Consider the following 23090-nt stretch of genomic DNA (forward strand, 5'->3'; position numbering starts at 1 on the left):
AAGCGTGCACACATTCCTGCAATTCCCATACAAATCTGCCACTGATACTAAAGGGATAGTTCACCTAAAAATAAAAATTATGTTATCATTTACTCACCCTTCACTTGTTCCAAACTTGTATCTTCTGTTGAACACACACTCAAAAAAAAAGATATTTTGAAGAATGCTGGTTACCAAATAGTTGCCGGTAGCCATTGATTTCCATAGAATGAAAGACAGTGGCTACCATAAACTGTTTGGTAACCAGCATTCTTCAAAATATCTTCTTTTGTGTTCAACAGAAGAAAGAAACTCATACAGGTTTGGAACAATATGAAGGTGAGTTATTTATCAAAATCATGTAATTTTGGGGTGATCTATCCCTTTAATGTAGTAGCAAAGTCCAGCAGCAGGGGGCGATAAACTCCCTAAATTATTTTCTCAAGTTTTACTTTTTTTCTCCAAAAAACTCACACTGATCCTCAAAGTGACCAGGAGTGAACTTGGGATTTGTGGGGAAATGTTAAGAATGCATAAAGGCTTTAAATTCTGGGAGGAATTTCAGACTGTGCTATATTTTTTCCACGAAAACAACCCCATAATCCAGTCAAATCTTCTCCAGAAATCACAAAAAAAAAAAAGAATTAGAGGTATCATATCTATTGCATTTCATATAAATGATATGAAGTGATTTGTGTGAGAACTTTCCATCTTTCTGTTTTACATTCAGTTAAAATGGTTGAACTGCAGCCGTGAATCATAAAAAATACAGCATACTTATACAAAACACACAAACGCTCTGCTCATGCACACAATGCTAGCCATTCAACCATTCCTTACAGTACAAGACAGAGGGGTAGATTCAGGAAGACAATCACATTTATACAAATACAATTTGTGAATTATTAATTATGAACCAGCAGGGCCGCAGATGAAAATGACTAAGAGATCTAGCTTGTTCCTAGTTAAAAACAAATAAAAATGGTTGATTCAAATGATTCAGATCTATTGATTGAACCACTGATTCTCTTTTTTGGCTGCCGTGTTTGATTGAATGATTTTTCATTGTATATAATCTGTATAAAGTATTCACTCCTCTCATTTTCAGTCATGCACTGCTATTTCCCGGCTGGCTGTGTTGTAGTTGTTCATTCATACACGTTGGCACAAAGACAACTACAACAAATCCACTTTCTGAATGCCCACTGAAATCCACCTTCTTATGTTTGTTTGTTCACAAACAACACTAAGAGGTGAGCTTAAATAAAGAATAAATATGTGTAACTAATAAATACAGTGGATCTACTCCATACAAACAACCACAGCATAAACAAATATGTTAAAGGCAGGGTATGTGATTTTTCAAAAACACTTTAGAAAACTGATTCGGGCCGAATAGCAAAACAAACTTGTAGCCAATCAGCAATAAGGGGCGTGTCTACTCGTGATGTGGAGGAGAGAGCTTTCAGTGCATGGGACGGACATTAGCCGAGCCGAGCGACAGAAAGATAGAGATGGCGGATAAAAAAACAAAAGAGGAAAACGTCTGCGGAACGACAAGGCAAGAAGTAGGACCCGTGTAAATATCGGATCAGCTTTCCAGAGCTGGAGAGAACTCAAGGAGCGGAGGCCTACGATCGGACGCCGAGGTTGCTTTGTTTCTTCTCAATAGGTGAGTAACACAGTGTCTACAACAGCTAAAGTCTGCCTACACCGGACGCGATCAAACGACCGTTGAAAACCATTTGAAATGTGTGTCAGCACGTCATAAATAGAACCCGGCAGCAGTTTTCTGTCGGGGATTTGTTGCACCGCGCCGCTCACGTCCGAAGACACGGTGTAACATTGGTTTTGCTTTGTTTCACAGAACTAATCGTTGCCTGGGTTGCGTACGTATATGTGGGGCGGAGCTATCAAAATAGGGGCAAGACCCTTTTGGGGTAGGGGCGTGTTTGTTTTGGTGATTTCAAATATAAACATTGGCTACCAGAAATCACTTACACTGCCTTTAAGAGGTGGTGTCACGAGCAACAGACTTGCTGTTGAAAAGTGACAAAGATTAGCAGAGCTAAAAGATGCAGCAACTATCAATGGAAGCACAGCGATTTGTCGTTTTTAGTTGGATACAGAGGCAGAATAGGTATGGCCTATTAAACACCAACAGCTCAGAAACGAAACTTCAGTGATTTAATATCTGTCAGTGTGAACACAGAGGCTTGCACTTAGCAAAAGAAAGCAATACCAAAATAGCAGATGACTTAGGCAGAAGGCCTAGTTCATAAAGACTATGTTGCAGTCTTCACTAATGTTTCTGCTGTGAAATGCCATTTAACGCACAATTAATGTATATTAATATGCACAAAATGTCCAAAACCTTGACGACCTTATAATGAGCCAATGTATTTCTTTGTCTAAAAAACAATGATGCACAAGCATGGCCTTATCCCAAATAGTTTATTACATTGTCCATTTGGATATATTTTCTAATACAGAACACATAATAGCACTTTGAACAAACAAAAAAAGAAACATCCCTTTGGTCCAGTCATTCTATGGTACTCAAGCCTGCATAACAGGCTCCTAAAATAATCTGAATTACTGCAAAAAGAAGAAAACTATGAGGTCACATTGTACAACCTGGACTGTGTATTTTTTCCATCAACCTTACTCTTTCACTGCAACATAAAACAAGTGCCAAACGTTAGAAAGACGGTACATTTTCAGTAACCATGGTGTTTGTCAGTCATTCTGGTAATTTGTAGGTAAAATAGATAAATAAGAATATTCTGGATTACAGAAAATTTAGATTAATTCAATGTGCTGTTTTAGAGATTAGCGATTTAGATTAATCCAATGTGATATGTTTTAGAGATTTGAGGTTTGGACTCCTCAGTAAGGTATTTTGCAGCACTCAATAGTGGAACATTATACTTGATACTCTGTTGTGCCAAATAAATGTTTTATTGCTTTGAATTATTAACTGAAATAACTTCTGAACTAGCATTTTTAAGTTTTCACCTCAGCCATTCATACTGCAAGTTTAGACTGCTGAGAGAATCTTTGTGTGGAGTGACAGTTTAGATAGTAGATATCATCAATAGACTTGAAGAAACCAAAACCATAAGACGACAAATCAGAGCTGTAAGAAGTAAGAAAGTCCTCTAATTCAATGCAGGATGGTCAAAGCTGCTTCACAAGGTGATGTATTGTTGGCGTGGAGGTGAAATACGACTGCTCAGTTTTGTAAAATGTCAATTTTTAATATATACATACACGTTTTGTACAGAGTATTTTTTATTATCGACAAATAAATCTCTTTTAAAAATGGAAACATGTTTTGCTTTGCATCTTGTTACAGATAACAGCAGCATTATGAACTATTATTTCTTTGCCCGCCTAGGGTTGTACCTGAAAGAAAAAGAGAGAGAAAGAAAAAAAACAGATTCAACACAAAAGCAAGTAATTTATACAGTCCAACCATCATTCACACAAAGGCCTTTAACATTCCTGCCCTACGGTGATGATTAGTAACTAGTAAATTTAGTGATTGAATAACTGAGTGAATTGATACAAACCGGTACACTGTAAAAATCAAACACTGTTTGAAAAAGTCATCAAACCAGACATCCCCTTCCATAAAAGATGTCTGGGACACTTCATTAGCCTGGTGGAGGGAGGGAGCTGGAGAAGATGTTGGAAAAACAGAGGTGCTGTTTTCTTTTCATTCTTTTTATTTTCTGTGTGATGTTCCCACTCCATGCATGACTGGCTGAGCAGATTCAGAGATCAAACAGTTGTGATGGACAAATCGCACGGCCTTGGCTGTGTGTATATTTGAGGGCACGAGTGTGTGTTTTTCTGCTTAGGCAGGAGAAATGGCACCACTTGAAAGTCCCCCGTTAGCCAGGTTCAGTCTCCAGGCAACAATTCTGTGCCTGACCAGGCCTAAACCTTATTTCTCTGTAAGTGTAAATTCTTGTTCTAATGAGCCACGAAAAATGACTTAAAATGCTGTGTTATGCATGCCAGGCCAGTAGTTGGCGATGTAAAGAAATACTACGCGAACATGTAATACGGATACGCATGATGCACCATTTTCACAAATGGCAATGGTATCGTTTATAACAACTTGCACTTTGCATTTTCAGGCCCCCAACACACAGTTGTCGTGTAAAAGAACAGCCAAAACACATGAAAATGTGTACATACCCCCCAAAACACAAGCGTGTTAATGATTGGGTTGTATGGGAATAACTACAGCAATATCCAGAAAGCAAACTTCCAAACACTATTGTCGAAATATATGCCAGTCCATTCAAAAAGTTCAACACACACTTTTCTCATAGAGATAGAATAACTTTGATATGAGTGAAGCTACTAAAGAAGTGCTCTTCAGGAGCAAAGAAACTTGTTTACGCTGCCCCACGACTTTTATTAATAACAGTTTAAATACTGAATCGCTACATTATATTTTCCAGCAACAAGAGGATAAAATCGCTGTTTTTGAAGTAAACTGACTCTAAAAAGAGAAACGCACAGACTCGCATACACGCAACTTTCATCTCTCTCTCTCTCTCTCGAATTGGCAATATTTGAGAAAAGGGTTTAGCAATTTATAATTATTTGGGGGGACTAGCCCCCCTCAATGTCTACGGTGGTTATTGCCCTGATCAGACATGAAAATATGTTGTGACGTTAGCAAACTTTAGCGATTTTTTGCAAACATTTTTTGTTTCTCACGATTGAATGTAACATAAAACAAATTATTACTTTTCGTTAAAATCTTTATTAATGCCAAAAATGCTTACATTTATGTGTCTTTTTGTTCGCTCGGGCAGCCATGTTGCCGCTGAAGCCGGTTTACGCTGAGATAATTCATACCCCTTCATTTGAAGTGTGGTCCCGAAAAATCTTCGTTTGAAGGGCTATCTGGCCCTTCCCCTTACCCCTACCCCTCCAACCAAAAGAGAATTGAGACACCCCTACCCCTTCACGTGAACGCGCGAAACGGAGGGGTAGGGGAAAGGGGAAGGGCTAAGGGGTAGAATTGGGATTGGGCCTTACTCTGCCTTTAAAGCATATTCGATTAGAAACAATAAAGTTCACACTCTATTTAAGGCATCCCAGGGAAGGGGGTCACGTGGCGCACTCTTGGCTTGGGTCACTTTATGTGTTCTCATCAGATACACACCACCTATAAAATGTTTAAAGCAAGTCTACTTCAATGTGCTACCAGTCAAAAGTTTTTGAATGTCTCTTCTGTTCACCAAAGCTGCATTTATTTGATCAAAAATACAGTAAGAAATTGTGAAATATTATTACAAATTAAAATAACTGTTTTCCGTGTGAATATATTATAAAATGTAATTTCTTTCTGGGATGCAAAGCTGAATTTTCAGAATCATTACTCCAGTCTTTAGCGTCACATGCTCCTAAAGAAATAATTCTAATATGTGCTCAAAAAACATTTGATCAATGTTGACAACAGTTGTTCTGCTTCATAATTTTGTGGAAACTGTGATATATTTATTTTTCAGGATTTTTTCATGAATAGAAAATTCTAAAGAACCTTCTATCCCTGATGAATGAATGAATGATTTTTTAAAATTATTTTATATGTCTTGTGTATCACAGTTTCCACAAACATATGAAGCAACACAACTGTTTTCAACATTGATAATAATTTAGAAATGTTTCTTGAGCAGCACATCATATTTGAATCATTTCTGAATGATCATGTGAGATTGAATTACTAAAATAATGAAACGGCAGCTTTGCATCACAGAAATAAATAACATTTAAAAAAACAAAATTTTAATAGAAAAAAAGTTATTTTAAATTGTAATGATATTTCACAATTTTACTGTATTTTGAATCAAATAAATGCAGCCTTGGTAAGCATAAGAGACATTCATCAGCTATAGAAATTAAATTGGTATATAATTAATATATTCTAAAAAATAATGAGCTACTTGTGTAATTTAGAGAGAATGCTTTAACAATGCATAATGCATATATTACATTTCGACTGCTTGTGTGTGTGTGTGTGTGTGTGTGTGTGTGTGTGCAACTTATTTAAATTGTAATTTATTAATATAATTCAATTTTGTCAAATTCTTTGCAAAATAATTTTACTATATAGTTAAAATCTAGGTTCTAAAACAAATAATAAATTGAACAAAGCTGAATGTGTCATTCAGGACAAATGCTTTAATAAGGTCTTTATGGCTCTCTGTATTCTCAAGCATTGGGAATATTTTAAGGCCGTCTAATGAAAGGCTCACTCGTATCAACAAAATGACTGGCACATTCTCTACTTCACCCGTCTCTATTCTTTGTGTGCCTTTTAGCCATATCAAGGCACAACATTGAAGCTCTTTGGCTGGTCTGTCTGCCCTCATCCAGCATATTTGTCTTTCATGACAGCAGCACAGCCCATGATGTAAGCAAGGCCTCTGAGACAGACACAGATAGGTCACGGTCAGGCTTTTCCACTGCAGACGGTGTGTATTATCAGAGATTCACTGTGACATACAGCAACAGCATTTACACTGCTCTTTGATAAACGCTTTCTGAAGTCTGCAAGCCAAACCCAGAGCACTCAATATAAGTTCTTCACTCCATAAATTAACACTTAAATAATGTGAATAGATATGAATTCTTTGTAAAATAAGCAAGAATCTCTAATATAATTAAATAATGATCTTTGCTCTGTATGTATACACCTATTATTATTATTATTATTATTATTTTTGGTATGTCATTGCAATCAATAGCTATTAAACTAAACTATACAACTCAAGTGATCGATATGAGAATATAAATATACTGTATAATACTCATTGTAAAAAAAAAATGTGTATATAAAATCAGAAGTATGTTTATAGTTTTTCAATTATTTAAACTTACGATGATGAGTAGAACCTCTGACTAAAGTGGCCCTAAAAAGATTTTGGACAGAATGAATGTCATTGCATTAGATAAGAAGAAGAAGAAGGAAAAAAAGTAGGTTTAAAACAATAAAACAATGCACTGTTAAAAAGAACAACTTAAGTAAAACAAAAAGAAAAACATAAATAAATAAAATGATTGTCACACATCAATGGAACATCAGAATTGATCATTTATAACGTAAAAATATTTAATATTAATATTTAGAAATTATTTCAGTGAAAAACCTAAGCAATGTTTTACATTATTTATAAATATATAAAATTTAATTATCTAATTATATAAAATGAAACATGATGAAGTGATGACAAACAGATTTTTCATGACTTGTTTGCTGATGGCTTTGATATGATTATTGGTTAAATAATGCAATGACTTTCGTACATTTGTAGGTGTTTCTTTTGTGTCCACCGTATGTTTGTGCCGCTACTGTGGGACTGACATAAAAGCACCCCAAATCCATAAATCACAACCCTTAACGCTTCACCTTTTGACTGTAAAGAGGTAAAGACCATCAGATGATGGTGTGTTCTGATGCTTTGCTCATGGGTGCGAGGGTCTCAGCGAGCCAGGGTAGTGATGAGGCTGGCACACGTTTCGAAAAAGTCCATGGTGTGGCTGCCCTGCCGCGGTGCCAGGAGAGGTGTGCTCCCGCTCAGAGAGCCCGGCAGAGAGCTGCTGAGCTGGGGCATCTCAACAGCCACGCTCGCAGAGTCGATGCTGAGGCGCGGCCGATGGAGGCCGGCCGTAGAGCCAGAGCGCTGGGGAGTCGACGACCCTGACTTGTGCTCGATCGCATCGTCTGAAAGTGAGCAAAAGACTTTTTAGATTTGATTAGAGAGATACTGTGAAGAACAGTGTTGGGGAAAGTTACTTTTAAAAGTAATGCATTACAATATTGCGTTACTTCCTAAAAAAGTAACTAATTACGTTACTTAGTTACTTTTTATTGAAAGTAATGCGTTACGTTACTTTTGCGTTACTTTTTAAATCTGGGCTGGGCTTGCTTGTTTGCTTTTAATATAAAAAGTTCTATTTTTGGCCAATGTAAAAGCCCTTTCACACCAAAAGCCTGCAATGCCATTACTGGAATTAATTACATTTTTAAATATATTAAAATAAAAATATATAATCATATAATCATATTTCACAATATGAATGTTTTGTTGTATTTTTGATAAAAAAATGGTGAGCATAATTTTTCAAAAACATTTTTCTAAATCTTACCAACCCCAGTCTATTATTTCGTTTTGAAAATGTTATAATTTTGAAGTATAACTTAAAAATGTAATTATATAATATATTCATCATTTTACAATATCATACTACCTTTCTCTTACAGTAAAAGTAGATCTTTGTTCGTGAAAATAAATAGCTGCCATTTTATTTCAGCAAGGAGATCATAATTTTTGGGGGTTCTTGGCATTAAAAAGTCTGAAAAGGCTGATTGATCGATGCTCACCATCAATGCTCTTGAAGTCGAGCAGGTAGCTACGATTGTCCACCTGGTAGAGCTGCAGACTCATCTTCACAAAATTCCCAGTGACTGGATTCTTCTGGCGCACTCTCAGGTGATAGGGGTTCACCACCTAAATCCCACGACAGCCAACACATTGACACATCTATATTCTTTCTCACTAATCAAACATGCATACCTGTGTTTGTTTCTGAGCCACTCACTTTCCACTCGTACTCCAGCTGTTTCATGGCACGATAAACCTCAGCCATGATATCGTAGGGTTTGCTCTGGCTCCGAATGCCCAGGTGCCACTTTGCTTTCTTTACCGCCAGCGGTTTGGGTCGGGTAGTGTTGAGGGCGTCCAGAGGGCACCGTGCCTTAGGGCTGTCGGCCAGGAGTGGGGGCATCCGTTCGGGGTGAGGTTTGACCCCTGGTGGCAGAGGCATGCCCTCCTCCATGAAGGAGCCGGTTGGGGGACTGGAGGCCAGGTAGAACTCGCTGGCCTGGTTCATGATTCGGCGGTTGTCGATGATGAGGTGGTACGCCACGGCCAGCTGGTCTTGAGGGTCTCCGCTGTATAGGCTGCTCAGTACTTCGGCTTCAGTGCATTCAAACTTCTCACACACCTCCCGCATGGCCTCCTCATCCACCACTGTGGTGTCGTACGAGGGGTCCTCAGGGAAGAGGTAGCCAGGAAGGTCCTGCTTAAACCACTCATGCTCTCTGTTATATAGGAGGGAAGAAAATAAAAGTACTGAAAGGTACCATAAAAATGTACTGTATTTATTACACTACTAAACACAATTTATTTGGTGAATTAATAGTATATTTATTTACTCAAGTTGAATAAGCGTGTGATAACTAATAACCTGATGTCTTTGATAGTAGCTCTCTTCAGTGGGTCCACTTGCAACATGAGCATTAGTAGACTGGCCACTGAACGATTGAGGTATTCTGGGATGTAGAAGACCCCTCCACGGATCTTTTTGAAGAGGGTGGGCACGTGCTCGTCATCAAATGGCAGAGTCCCACAAAGCAGTGCATAGAGAATGACGCCACAGCTCCAGATGTCCACCTCTGGACCAGCATACAGCCTGAAACATGACACATATGTCACTGAGTGTGTGTACTACTACATTGTCTCTACTTGTCTATCAGTCTGAATGAAGCTAAAGTTTCCAGCGATATAAGGATCAACATGACAAACAGTATTACATAAAAAATTTATGAAGGCCTGATATAATATTTATGTGCAGTGTTTTCATGCAGTCCATAGCGCAAAGCACACAGCTAGCTATGGTTTGCTGGACTGCTGGTCCTACAAGCCAGACCTTTGACTATCAGAATTAAAGGAATAGTTCACCTAAAATTTTCTTAAAATGTTCTTACTCTCAGGCCATCTAATATGTAGCTGAATTTGTTTCTTCATCTGAAAAGATTTGGAGAAATGCAGCATTACATCACTTGCTCACCAATGGATCCTCTGCAGTGAATGGGTGCCGTCAGAATGAGAGTCCAAACAGCTGATAAAAACATCACAATAATCCACAAGTAATCTATATGAGTCCAGTACATCAATTAAAGTCTTGTGAAGTGAAAAGCTGCATTTTTGTGTGAAACAAATCCATTATCAAGGTGTTTTAACTTTAAACCGTCAAAATACGGCCAAAATACGAATCCATAATCCATAATAACACTTCCTCCGGTGAAAAAGCCCATTCACTGTAGTCCTCTCACATCAAAATCCTCTGTTTTGGACTGTTTTTGTTTGTAAACAGTGCTTGATCTGTCCATATTTCTCTCCTGATTCAGACGAGAAAGCAATATTATGGATAGAGGATATGTAGTTCAGTCGGAAGCAACAGTTTGAAGTTATTACAAACGCACAGCTTTTCACTTCACAAGACATTACTTTATGGACTGGAGTGGTGTGGATTACTTGTGGATTATTGTGATGTTTTTATCAGCTGTTTGGACTTTCATTCTGCCGGCACCCATTCACTACAGAGCCATTTTGTGAGCAAGTGATGCAAGTAATTATAAAAATATGGTCCAAATCTGTTTCAATGAAGAAACAAACTCATCTACATCTTGGATGGCCTGAGGGTGAGTAAATTATCAGCAAATTTACATTTTTTGGGTGAACAATTAATCCTTTGAGTGTAGCGCATATTGATGCTTTTTCTGGCCAAGAACTGCACATGATCTGGTTGACTATAATAAAATTGACCTCACCTTCCTGAGATGACCTCTGGTGCAGCGTAGTTTGGTGATCCGCAGCTCGTTCTCAGGAACTCTCCATCTGACATCATGTTTGACAGACCTGACAAGCAGCGCCACATAACTATACTTAACACAGACAATTTGATTGGCCAAGACAAGCTCATACAAGTAAATAAAATGTATTTCAGGGTGGGTATAAATACAGTGGAATCCAAACTATATTTGACAATCTGTGAATTTTAATAAAAATAAATAATGAAATAGTAAACAGTAGGGCTGGACAATAATTCAATATCAATATGTATCGCGATATAATTTTTTTCAATAACGGTGATATGATTTTTAAACACATTTCCGATATTTCGATATACATTACCAGTGTTTACCATACATTGATTTATTTGTGCCGTTTGACTTCGTTGAATAAACATGAGCACTGCACGTTTCAAAATCAAAAAATGTCGCGGGTGTTTTATATAAATGTATCTGTGAAGGGAACCGACTGTCTTCAGAAAAGTTTCAATGACATTTTCATTTTATCTGATAAAGTAGCATTCATGAGCAGAGCTGCTTTGATTACAGCCATTACTGGAGAAACCGCTAGTTCTATCACTCTAAAAGCGCCTCCTGCTAGCAGAGCATGAGTTTTCATTTTAAATAAGCCCGTCTCCAGCAACATTTCCAGTTTTTGCCTGCTGGTGTCGCTGTTGGACAATGTTTCTTTAGAAAAACGAGTGATTTATACACTTTTTAATGTTATATTTTGTAATATTGGCGTTGTTTTATTTTTGTACTACTAATTTTTTCTTATCCAATATTTTGAAGATATATATATATATACAGTATTTACACAATTAAATTTTTCTCTGCTTTGCACACATAAAGTTCCATAAAATTACGTTTGAAGAAAAATTTAATTTTAAATTAAATTTTTTTAGTTATGTAATATATATAATGTATTACATTATGCATGATAAAATATAAAGATTTCACAGTGATTTGATTCTGTAAAGTTTTTTTTGGTTACAACAACATTACTGTAGTAAAACCATGTTTTACTACGTTTATACATTTGAAGACGAGCAGAGAGTATAGAATACTAGATAAAAAAATTAGCTAGCTAGAATACATGCATATTAACAGCGTAAAAATGAATTAGCCATGCGACCATATAATATGATTAAATGTTAATAAATTAAGTGTATCAGCAATCATAAATTTCTTAGAAATATATTTTACCTAGGTGACGAGGATCACTCAGTCGCTTTGTGTCAAACTCAAATGCAGTTACGGGGTTTTTGACCAGCGAATGTGTGCAAATGTGCATTTCGTCCGTCATTAAAACGGCGGCGTTACATTTTCATCACCAGGTGTTTGTTGTAGCTATATGGGCGCAGCACTCAGTTTCAAATACATAAATTATGAGCCTTTATAGACATAGTGTTTCTCATTTATAATGTTACAAAAGATTTCTATTTCAGATAAATAGTGTTCATATCGATATCGTAATTATATCGTATCGACCGAAATTAAGAAATATATTGTGATATCAATTTTGGCCATATCGTCCAGCCCTAGTAAACAGTAATAAATAATACAAAGTTTCACTAGTGGTCTCAAACTTTTGGACATCACTGTATATGTGGTGTAGCTCAACACATCTAGTTGCAGGGCAGATTAATGTATTTTTCTCTTTGCCTCTTTTCTGTCTGTGCTCTTCTGTGGATAATCAAACACCATGCCTCATACAAACCACATGAGTGGACATGCAGCAAGACTGCAGCCGGTTGCTTGGAAACTATATGCAGCAAGACTGCAGCCGGTTGCTTGGCAACTATCCCTCACTGTCTGCACAACATTAGCTTTTCATGTGTGTGTATACCAAAGTCAGCGATCTTGGCATTCATGTTGCCATCCAGCAGTACATTTTCAGGCTTGAGGTCTCTGTGCACCACCATGTGTCTGTGGCAGTAATCTACTGCTGAGATGATTTGCTGGAAAAGACGTCTCGCCTCTGTGTCCTCCACCTGCACACGAGAGATTACTATGTAAAACTTTATCTTAAAAACAACAATTTGCTCTCTGTGGGTTTAAGCTGTGTGTATTGTATTTGACACATGGCTTTCTAAAATCTCCAGAGCAGGACTTTCCTGATACTTTCCTGAAATAATAGCAAAAATTACTTTTATATTGTTAATAATATTTCAAAATAAAAAATGTACTGTATTTAAGAAACTTGTGCTTACTTAATAGTTCATATATTATTTCTAGAAAAATTGAGTTGAAAATCTGTTGAATGTGATACAGCAGGTATTTCAGGCATATTCATTTCAATCATCATTTAGCATTAACATGTATCATGCCCACACTGTCCAATACAATAAAAAAAAAAATTACATTTAATTAATTAAATGTATTAAAATGTAAAAATAACAATCTACTAAGATATACTGTATTTATAGTAGGATATATATATATATATATAAAAAGTTAACTAAAAACTTAACAAAATATTATGTTACTTCACATGTCCGACTTTACAATTATAATTCATTACGAATACTTTAGAGTTAAAATACCTTAAAATGACTACTATTTATATGCTAAAATATGGAAAAAAAATCATATTCTTAAGTCACATTCAGGTAAAATGACTGACCCAATTTACATGAATTATTCCTATATCCAACAACGTCATGTCATCAAAACATAATTCAACAAAAAGTTTGTCAAGTGTTGATGAATTAAGAGCTCTAAAAATAAAAAGCTTCCGATCAAATTTCACCATAGTCAGCTGTGTGTTTGTGCATGCAAACTAAACAAGTCCTGCAACATGAACCGTCAAGCAGTGCCATTGTAGGCAACCCAGGTAACACAAAGACTGAGCCCTATATGGATGAACTCCCTGACCCTTCCCATGAACACTTCACTGGATCAGCTGCTGTTTGGATAAGCTGGATCCCCGTAACCCTAACAGGTTTGGAAGACTCAGAGGTTAATGCATGCTCAAATCCAGACCAGAGCCACAAAAGTAGTTAAGTGTCCCGAGGTGTATAAAGCAGCTTTGGGCTATTAGGTGACTAACACAAAAATAATAAGCCATATTTCTTAGTAATGGGAAAGTCATGTTTCCATAACCAAATATGTTAGAACGCTAGTTTGAGAATGAATTGTGATGTTCAGTCATTTTCCAAAGCAGGTATGGCATGCGATTTTGAACACAATGCAAGAAAATCACTGGCCTTTCCCATGAATCTAAGAGCCTGGTAGCCTGCAGCTGACCTTATTAGCGAAAGTTTGACAGATGATTCTTACCCTTCCATGCTTACAAATATAGTCAAAGAGTTCCCCTCCAGACACATATTCCATCACCATGAAGAAGTCTGTGGGAGTGCTGATCACCTGATACCTGAAACACACCAGAGAAAAGAACCACAGAAACTCAACAAGAGGCTTTAATGTTGATGCTTTTAACATACAGCAATACAGAGCTCAACAATAAGGATGGCCAATGGGCTGAAGGACACTGTCTTGATCATATACATGCGTTTTTATACCTTGCAAACTGAGAAGATTCCTGTGATATGCAACACAGTTTTGTTGCAAATTCATTTGACTTAAATGTAATAAAAGTTATCTTGATTTGTGATAGCCTTAGATCAATGAGATGAAAACTCTATGCCATTGTTTTCCAGCAAAAGTGAGTTAATACATTTTATAGCTGTCATGGAGTTAAATATTATAGTCATATATTTTCCAGCTATTATTTAAAAACCCAATAAATTAAATTAAATTAAATTAAATTAAATTAAGAGGCAAATTTAATTATTTGCTGGCACATAACAAACATGTTGCCAATAATTAAATATATATAATTTTAAGTAAGAAATATTTAACTTTTAAGTTAGAATTTATACAAATAGTTTGTTAATGGAATTGAATTGAAATTGAAATTCTTCACTATTACATAACAGTTATGTTGCTATATAAATTTTTAACTTGCCAAGGAGAAATTCAGTCAAGGCTGGGCTTACTCTGTCATAGAATCTATGAAAACATCTCTTTATAACTCAAATGTATTGGATAACAATACAAGACCATCAGCATGTTGAGGAGTATTAAACTACAGTTCTTAGAAACAGAAGTGTTGATGAAGGTTAGAAATGTTGATCATAATTCCTGCAGGGACACCTACTGGCAGTCTGCTTCGTTGTTGTCCCTGTTTATATTCAACAGAAGAGCCCTTATAATGGGAGACAGCCTTTCAAACAGCAGTAGAGAAGGACAAGGCCTGTATTCCTCAGAGGGGCTTAATATGGAGAATACTCAAATAGTCTGGGATACCTGATGTGATTTTAAATAAACATAATGTAATTTTACACAATCTAATCACCAAAAAAAGAATGATAAAAGAAGAGAACAGAACATTTGCAATAAAACAGAGTAAATACAAAGAGACACACAGCACAGAAGCATAGTAGGGGCTTAACATGGAATGTGTCCAGAATACAATAACTCAGGTATTGCATTATGATTCGAAACAAGGTTAATAAGAGAGAGTGGAGAAGAAAGAGAGTGAGTGATTGAGACATGAGCGGATAAAAAGATTATGCTGTAACTATCAATTCTGAAATGTGCTGTGTGGCTGAACAAGAAATGCAACGCATAAAATGTAGCTGAAAGTCATTCTACACTAGAACATTTCCTCCAAATTAAAATGTGTAATGTATCTGGTTGTCTTTACGCTTTTGTTATGTGACTTTTAGTTTGTAGTTTGTCTTATTCCTGTTTCCTCCATGTGTTCACCTGTGCCTTATTATCCAATTAGCCCTTGTGTTTGTTTAGTTTCCATTCAGTTTTTGCGCTGTTTTGTTATCGACAAAGAGAATATGCGTAAAAAAAATACATCCAAATATATCGCAAATACGGAAACATTTGGATTCGTGCAGAATGAGAGAGGTTCATTGAGCCCAAAGTCGGTTTCTGTTCCAGTTTCACTTTAAATTATTTCGTTTTTGTTTTCATTCTTGTTCTGTTCTGAGAATAGCTAGCGTTAAAATGATTTGTTGTAAAGTGAGGGGAACAAAAATAGCATAGCCTAGCTATGTTTATAGCGTTTATAATGTTTGTAGACATTTCACTTTATTTTCAGGTATTTTTGAATGTAATAATAAAATGCAACTTATACGCGACTTTTTTCTCTCTTTCAAAAACATAATTTTATTTTATGTGTAGCGTACTTTTAACCATGCAGCAAACGTTTTAAAATATTTTAGAAAAATTACTTAAAGGGGTCATATGATGCGATTTAAATTTTTCCTTTCTCTTTGGAGTGTTACAAGCTCTTGGTGCATAAGGAAGATCTGTAAAGTTGCAAAGACTAAAGTCTCAAATCCAAAGAGATATTCTTTATAAAAGTTAAGAGTCAGCCACACCTACCTAAAACGGCTCATTCTAACACGCCCCCACATATCTACGTCAATATGTGGAAATATTAGCATAATGCCACCCAAATGTGCATGCAAAGAAAGCATTGGAAACAACTTAAAATATGCCGTAATTATTGCTCATAAAGGTAAGAGTAATACATCACTCGGAGCTGTAAAGGGACTACTTTTATTTGTGTGCACATACAATATCAACAAAGCGTTGTGCTTTTATAAAATAAAGGATAGATACAGGATGTGCTTTCTGCAATTTCGGCCAGGAGTGCTTCTCAATGATGAACCGAATACTTGCCTCAAAAACTTGCTAAATATATCTATAGAAAGCTATCAGAGCACACCTCGCTTTTCAGACTGATGAGCTTTGTAAAAATCGACGCGTTTCAGAAAGGCGGGGCATAGAGGAGCAACAATAATGTACAGTATGTGGAAAATAATGTGTTTTTTGAACCTTAAACCGCATAAACACATTTCATTACACCAAATACACAAAATAATGTTCTTTTTAGCAGCATCATATGACCCCTTTAAAAAATACTTGAGTACTTGTGTCAACTGAACCAATTGCTTCACAAAATGATTAACTCTGCTCAAACATGCATAAAACACACCTTTTACAAACCAATTACAAATGCTTTCTTATTAAAAGTGTAATCAATTAAATGCTAATCAGTCAAATAAATTATGCAATTAACTACAACACTTCCTATATTATGCAAATGCTAAAAACTAAAATTTATCTGAGATCAGTTTAAAAGCCACATACTGTAGAAACTGGTTCACTGAGACTGTGCCCTAGTGGCGACCACCTGAAAAAGCCTGAAATAACGTGACTTTGGCAGTTTGACATGCGCTCTGAGCTACTTTTTCAAAATTTGCAAAGGTTTCAAAGCTTCAAAAAGCAATGTTTTTCTAGTGCTCATCACTACTTTAAAGAGGTTGTAAATTTTTACATGATTTTGTGCTGAGATGCACTAATATTAGTAACACTGTTGGATGTAGAACATATTACTTTTTATAAAGCCATTTTCCACCTACTCTCTGAGAGTGACATTTTCACAGACCATATTGTCTAATTATATATATATATATATATATATATATTAGTGCTGTCAAACGATTAATCGCGATTAATCACATCCAAAATAAAAGTTTTTGTTTACATAATATATGTGTATGTACAGTGTATATTTATTATGTATACGTATATAAATACACACAAATGCATGTATATATTTCAGAAAAATATGTTATGTTTATATATTAAATATATTTATATACAATACAAATTATATTAATATAAATTTATACATGCAAATACATGTAAATATTTTCAAAATATATACTGTATGTGTGTGTATTTATATATACATAATAAATATACACAGTACACATGTCACGAATCACTGGAACATGGAGCGAGGAGACGAGGAGTAAACTTCAAGAAAACAGACTGGAACATGGAATGACGTTAGACAGTGGACGCTAGAAATGGAGAGGGCTTAAGTAATCGGGAGGCAAACGAGATAATTAATAACACACAGCTGAGGCATATAGAACTAAATCAACATAAACAGGACAGGAAGAGGAAACTAACCAAATATGGGCATAAACATAACTTAGAGCACGTGGGGGAAGAAAACACACACAGAACATGGAACAGGGTTTGACAACACACACATATATTATGTAAACAAAAACTTTTATTTTGGATGCGATTAATCGCGATTAATTGTTTGACAGCACTAATATATATGTATATATATATATATATATACACAATAATATTGTACAATTTAAAATAATTGTTTTCTAAAATGTAATTTATTCCTGTGATGGCAAAGCTGAATCATTACTCCAGTTTTCAGTACTCCTTCAGAAATCATTCTAATAAGCTGATTACAGAACAATTTCAGAACAAGCCATTTTTGCAGCTCAGTTTCAATAAATGGTTGTTTTGAACTGGAGAGCTAGGCTTTGCTAGAGAACATAATTGCTCTACCAGCTTCCAGCACACACCAGACTGGACCAGCATGGAAATGTAAGCAGGTCAAAGCTGGTCTTTTCAGTAGGACTCATTAAAATCAATTATTTGCACGTCTAACCACATAGTGGAAAGAAATCCGTTCTGACGTCATAATAACAACAAACCTTTGTGCTTTTATAAAATAAAGAAAACAAACAGGGTGCACTGTCTGCCGCCTCGGTCTCCGTGATCTTCATTTAGAAACGCGTCACAAAAATGAACAAACTCAGCGAATACTTGACACACAGACATGAGAGAGATATATCTATAGAAAGCTTTTGCACGTCTAACCACATAGTGGAAAGAAATCCGTTCTGACATCTTCAATCAAATCGCTTTTGAAGTATTTGCCCACAAAAAAAGAATTACTAATCAAATCTTTGTCATTAGTGAAGTTGAAGCTCATAAAAGTAGCACACATCAAGTACATACCGTCAGCATGTGTAATAATCCTTGTAATACTCCTAGTATTAAGAGCACCATATTAAAGTCTCTTGAAATTGCAGTCTTTTTAAATCTTTAAGAAGCTTTAAGTCATCAACCCGGTGTAAAAATGTCTTTTCATTCAAACAAAGTTGATAATCAGCCCACCGGTGCACTGCACAAACATACTCATCATGGTTTTCAGCTGATTTTGTTTCTATTGACTGTGTTTTTCATGTTTTTATGTGTGATTGACTCACAGCTTGATGATGTGTGGATGTCTGAAGAGCTTAAGGTTTTGAATCTCTCGTTTAATTTTCCCCACGACATCGAGACTGCGGATCTTCTGTCTGTTGAGGATCTTCACGGCAACTTTATGTCCTGTTAACTGGTGCTCTCCAACTGTTGGCCAAGCATACACACATCAATGAAGACTCCATCACCAGCAGTTCGGTATTGTAAACATAGCTGATGAAAGATAAGTTGTATTCCAAAGAAAGCAAGCATCAGCGGCGCGCTGTGGGCCAGCGACCTCCAACACAAACCTTCTAAGAAAACAAAGAAAGAGAGGAGACTTTCCTTTCAGGTCTGAGCCCTCCATTCAAACAAACAAAAACCTGATCTACTCTGAGTTTGGACTTTCATATACTAGCCTTAAGATAATTGCTTATATAGTATTAGATACTGCTCAGCGAAAATTATGAAAACAAATACCCAAATTTGTTTGATTTGTTATATTATCAGTCTTGCACATTATTGTAACAAGCAGGAGATATTTCTACAAAATGGCAAAGGTGGGGATCCACACACACACACATGCTTATCCACATATTTGTGAAGACCTCCCATAAATGTATGTTGTTCTTTAGTTATAATAACTACACTCTGACCTACCCTTACAGTGGGTATTTTCTTGTGTTTTTGACTCTTATGCTCACATTTGTTAAAAAATAATTGCTGGTTAAATAAATATATTTAATTTTTTATAAATATTTGTAAAGATATTTTATATGACTACAAAAAAAATGACAAAGTTTGGGATTGGTAAGATTTTTTAATGTTTTTAAAATATGTATTTTATGCTTATCAAGGCTGCATTTATTTGATCAAAAATGCAGTAAAAACAGTAATATTGTGAAAAGAATGCTACAATTTACAACAGCTGTTTCTTATATCTAATATAATTTAAAATATCTATTATATTTTAAAATGTAATTTATTCTAATTTATAAACGAAGCAAGTATTATCGAAAACTAATATTCTGTGATAAAGTAATCCATATGAGCTAAAGTAATCTGTAATTTTCACAGACCATATTGTCTACTTATATATATATAGTATGTATATGTATGTATATATATATATATATATATATATATATATCCAAACAGTAATATTGTGAAAAGAATGCTACAATTTACAACAGCTGTTTCTTATATCTAATATAATTTAAAATATCTATTATATTTTAAAATGTAATTTATTCTAATTTATTCAAGCTGAATTTTCAGCAGCCACTTGGTTCATCAGTGTCACATGATCCTTAAAAAAACATTCTAATAATATGTATATAATAATCAGGCTTCTTTGATGAATAGAAAGTTCAAAACAACAGAATTTATTTGAAAAGGAAATCTATGCATGTCCTTATTGTCGGACATACATGAATGTGTATTGTGTGAAAATGCATGAATATTAATTTTAAAAATATATATTATATATAGTCGTATTTATAAAAAAATTATATTTATGTAGGTCACATTACATTTTAACATTGAAATTCTTGTTAATCTTGTTAACAGCCTTATTTACAAAAAATTATGTGGTGTAAGCACAGTAAAAAAAAAAGTACAAATGCAGATTTGTTGGAGCTATTTCTCCATATTCTGACCCTTAAAATGACTTTGATTGGTATAACCTAATGTAGTCAGGTTGATTCCATCATATTAAGTAATATTTCAGACCTTAATAAAGCTGTATATTTTTAGGTTAGGATTTTTACAGTGTCAAATTGGATACTTAATTCACTGCCTGAGCTACATCAGCTGATAGTGCTGCACCCATGTCTACTAACAGTTGAAGGGTCACTTGCAAACAAATATGCTTCCCTTGTGGATATTTAAGTCCAGTGACACCCTAAGCATGCAGTATGGAAGGAGTTTAAGTGGCTATATTCATATAACACACAGCACTGCTCTAATGCAGGACCTGCAGTCTTTACAGGCAAGGAATAAACAGTTTTTAAACTGTTAATAAACTGTTTTCAGTATTACGGTGGATTATTTGTTAGCTTGTGTGGGTTTCTCAGTAAAGTTACATCACTTAAGTGCACTTAAACCCTAGTCATGGGATCTCATGTGGAACCTAATAAGGCTGTTAGACTTGATAAAATTCTTTAGCCTCTCCTCAAGGACGTTTATAGAAAATAATTTCCTAGCTGTTTATTATACCTGTTCAAAAATGCATTGCATTTTTTCCTGGTATATTTTTCTTCTTACTCAAAATAGTCAGGTACCTTTAACGTATAGTACAAATATTGCATATAGTGGTAGTGTAAAAACTTGCGCATATACTAGACTAGGAGGGTTAATCAGTTAGAAGCAGGCATGTCCAATCCTGCTCCTGGATGGCAGCTATTCTGCAGAGTTTAGCTCCAATCCCAATTAAACACACCTGAACCAGATAAGCAAGATCTTCAGGATTACCAGAAACTTCCAGACAAGTGTGTTGGAGCTAAATGGAGCAGGACATTGGCCATCCAGGAGCAGGACTGGACACCCCTGAGCAAGAGGTAACGCTAATAGGCTAACTGGTTAGCTTGTGAGCTAACTGAAAAACTGAACAGTAAAGGCAAATGTTATAATTTATAGCGAAATATATGACCTAAAGTGTTTTAAAAGACGCTTACATATAGTAAAATTTATATTAATAAAAATGAATATAAGATTGTCTTTACATTTTATTTTGTCATTCGCAATGCTTCATGGGATTGTAATTCTTTCTCAAATTAAAGCCATTAAGTACGCCAGGGGTTCTCAACTCGACCCTCGAGGTCCAGTCTTGTTCCTTTGTCTTTTTTTGTGATTTTTGAATGCTTTTATTAGCTTCAAATCAAAACTTGTATCATTGTGATTTACATTGTAGCTGGATGTTTTGCTTTATGGATCATAACTCTTAAAAAGACTTTTTAAAAGTCCCAATGGGAAAAATACTTCAGGAACCAAGGCCACTGAAAAAGTGGGTGGGCTCTGTTGCACTCTATAGAATGATGTTGGGGTAAGAAGGGAACATGATTCCTCAAGGGGCCTGCTTGTCAGACACCTGGGTTCCTGTAGCAGCTGAGCAAGAACCATTGAGATGATTGGGAATGCTTTACTGTCTAAAAATTCTGCACACACAAACATGTTGTCAAGGCAGGCATCTCAGTAGGTTTGAAAGCACAGCATTTGTTGTTCTTGACGTGAAATAATGTACACAGGGCACCACGAAAATTAACCATGGTTTTATTATAGTAAATGTGTAGTAACCATGTTTTTTGGGGTATTGATTGCCATTTCTATAACCACAGTTTTACTACAAATACCATGGTTAAACTATGGTTAGTGTAGCAAGACCATGGTTTAACTATAGTACCCATGTTTTTTTGGTTTTATTTGTAGTAAACCCATGGTTAATTTTCGTAAGTTTTATGTGCACAGACTAAGGCATTATTAACGAGAGCATATCTTTTAATGCGACACATAACGTTTTATATAATAAAGTTGTACGTTAAAAATGCGCAGCAAAGCTCAAACACCGGGTTATACCCGTGCGAAAGGTCATTGCCAAAATGAGCGGCATTCCCAGTCGCGCTTGGAATAGAAAATGACTGCAAGGTCAAAGCGCTGCAGGTAAAATATACTAAATATAGCATTTGTTCCGGTGCTGCTTTTACAATAATCAGAAGAATATACGTTTGAGACAAACGTTTTAAAGATTCAACAATTTGGGTGCTAGAAATTTATGCAAATAACATGTTAAAGCGCGCAGCCCAATGACTGATCGCACTTCAAGGAGGATGACAATGCATTAAAATTTGTAAAATACCAAATATTGAGGCAGCGTAAGTACTTGAGACCTATATATTCCCGAAATGCCAGCTAGTTTCCCAAATGGTGTGATACTAAACAATTACACAAACAAGTGTATCGTCTACTGTGGTGCTGAAAGAATTTCCAGCTCTGCGTTGTATTCACTAACAGCATACGCACTCTATGCGCCTGGAGGACGTTAGCGGAGGCTCGTCCTACGCAATCTATGCTACGTAAATTGCGCAGAACGTCAGCCGGCAAGTTCAGCACTACCACCCCGAAAACATACGTTCGCACTTCCATCCCATGCAACATTCAAACACGTATAGTAAATGAATAGACGTAACTCTTCACTTTTCCAAATGTCCCGACTCCCAGCGTGTCTCCGAGGATGTAGTGTCCTATCTTTACCCTGCCTTCGTGTTTCTGCTTTTCAGCCATTTTACTATATCCTCGGGCTGCCTTACAGGAGGCGGGATTGAGTTTTACTAACCCCCTCTAAGTGCTGATCTGA

At 35.8% G+C, this 23090-nt stretch overlaps 1 protein-coding gene across 1 annotated transcript; it reads right to left on the reverse strand.

Moving 5' to 3' along the window:
• Positions 1-7214: 7214 nt before the first annotated feature.
• Positions 7215-23090, reverse strand: prkaa2 (protein kinase, AMP-activated, alpha 2 catalytic subunit). The gene is made up of 9 exons (XM_016523034.1): positions 22924-23090; positions 18766-18907; positions 13928-14021; positions 12495-12639; positions 10625-10712; positions 9259-9483; positions 8611-9112; positions 8393-8519; positions 7215-7732 (listed from the first exon to the last, which is right to left on the reverse strand). The coding sequence occupies exons 1-9, from the start codon at positions 23015-23017 to the stop codon at positions 7491-7493; spliced, it is 1659 nt and encodes a 552-aa protein (XP_016378520.1). The 5' UTR covers positions 23018-23090; the 3' UTR covers positions 7215-7490.

This window comes from Sinocyclocheilus rhinocerous, unplaced genomic scaffold (assembly GCF_001515625.1).
Source record: "Sinocyclocheilus rhinocerous isolate Xijiao unplaced genomic scaffold, SAMN03320098_v1.1 scaffold570, whole genome shotgun sequence".
Classification (NCBI taxonomy): domain Eukaryota; kingdom Metazoa; phylum Chordata; class Actinopteri; order Cypriniformes; family Cyprinidae; genus Sinocyclocheilus; species Sinocyclocheilus rhinocerous.

What these genes read in the sequence shown, in the direction of transcription:
- prkaa2 (XM_016523034.1), bottom strand. Translation starts at nt 23,017, where the DNA reads ATGGCTGAAAAGCAGAAACACGAAGGCAGGGTAAAGATAGGACACTAC. An exon ending in GCTACTATCAAAGACATCAG is followed by an intron (nt 9,113 to 9,258) that starts GTTATTAGTTAT and finishes CCTATATAACAG; the next exon opens with AGAGCATGAGTGGTTTAAGC. An exon ending in AGCTGGAGTACGAGTGGAAA is followed by an intron (nt 8,520 to 8,610) that starts GTGAGTGGCTCA and finishes CGTGGGATTTAG; the next exon opens with GTGGTGAACCCCTATCACCT.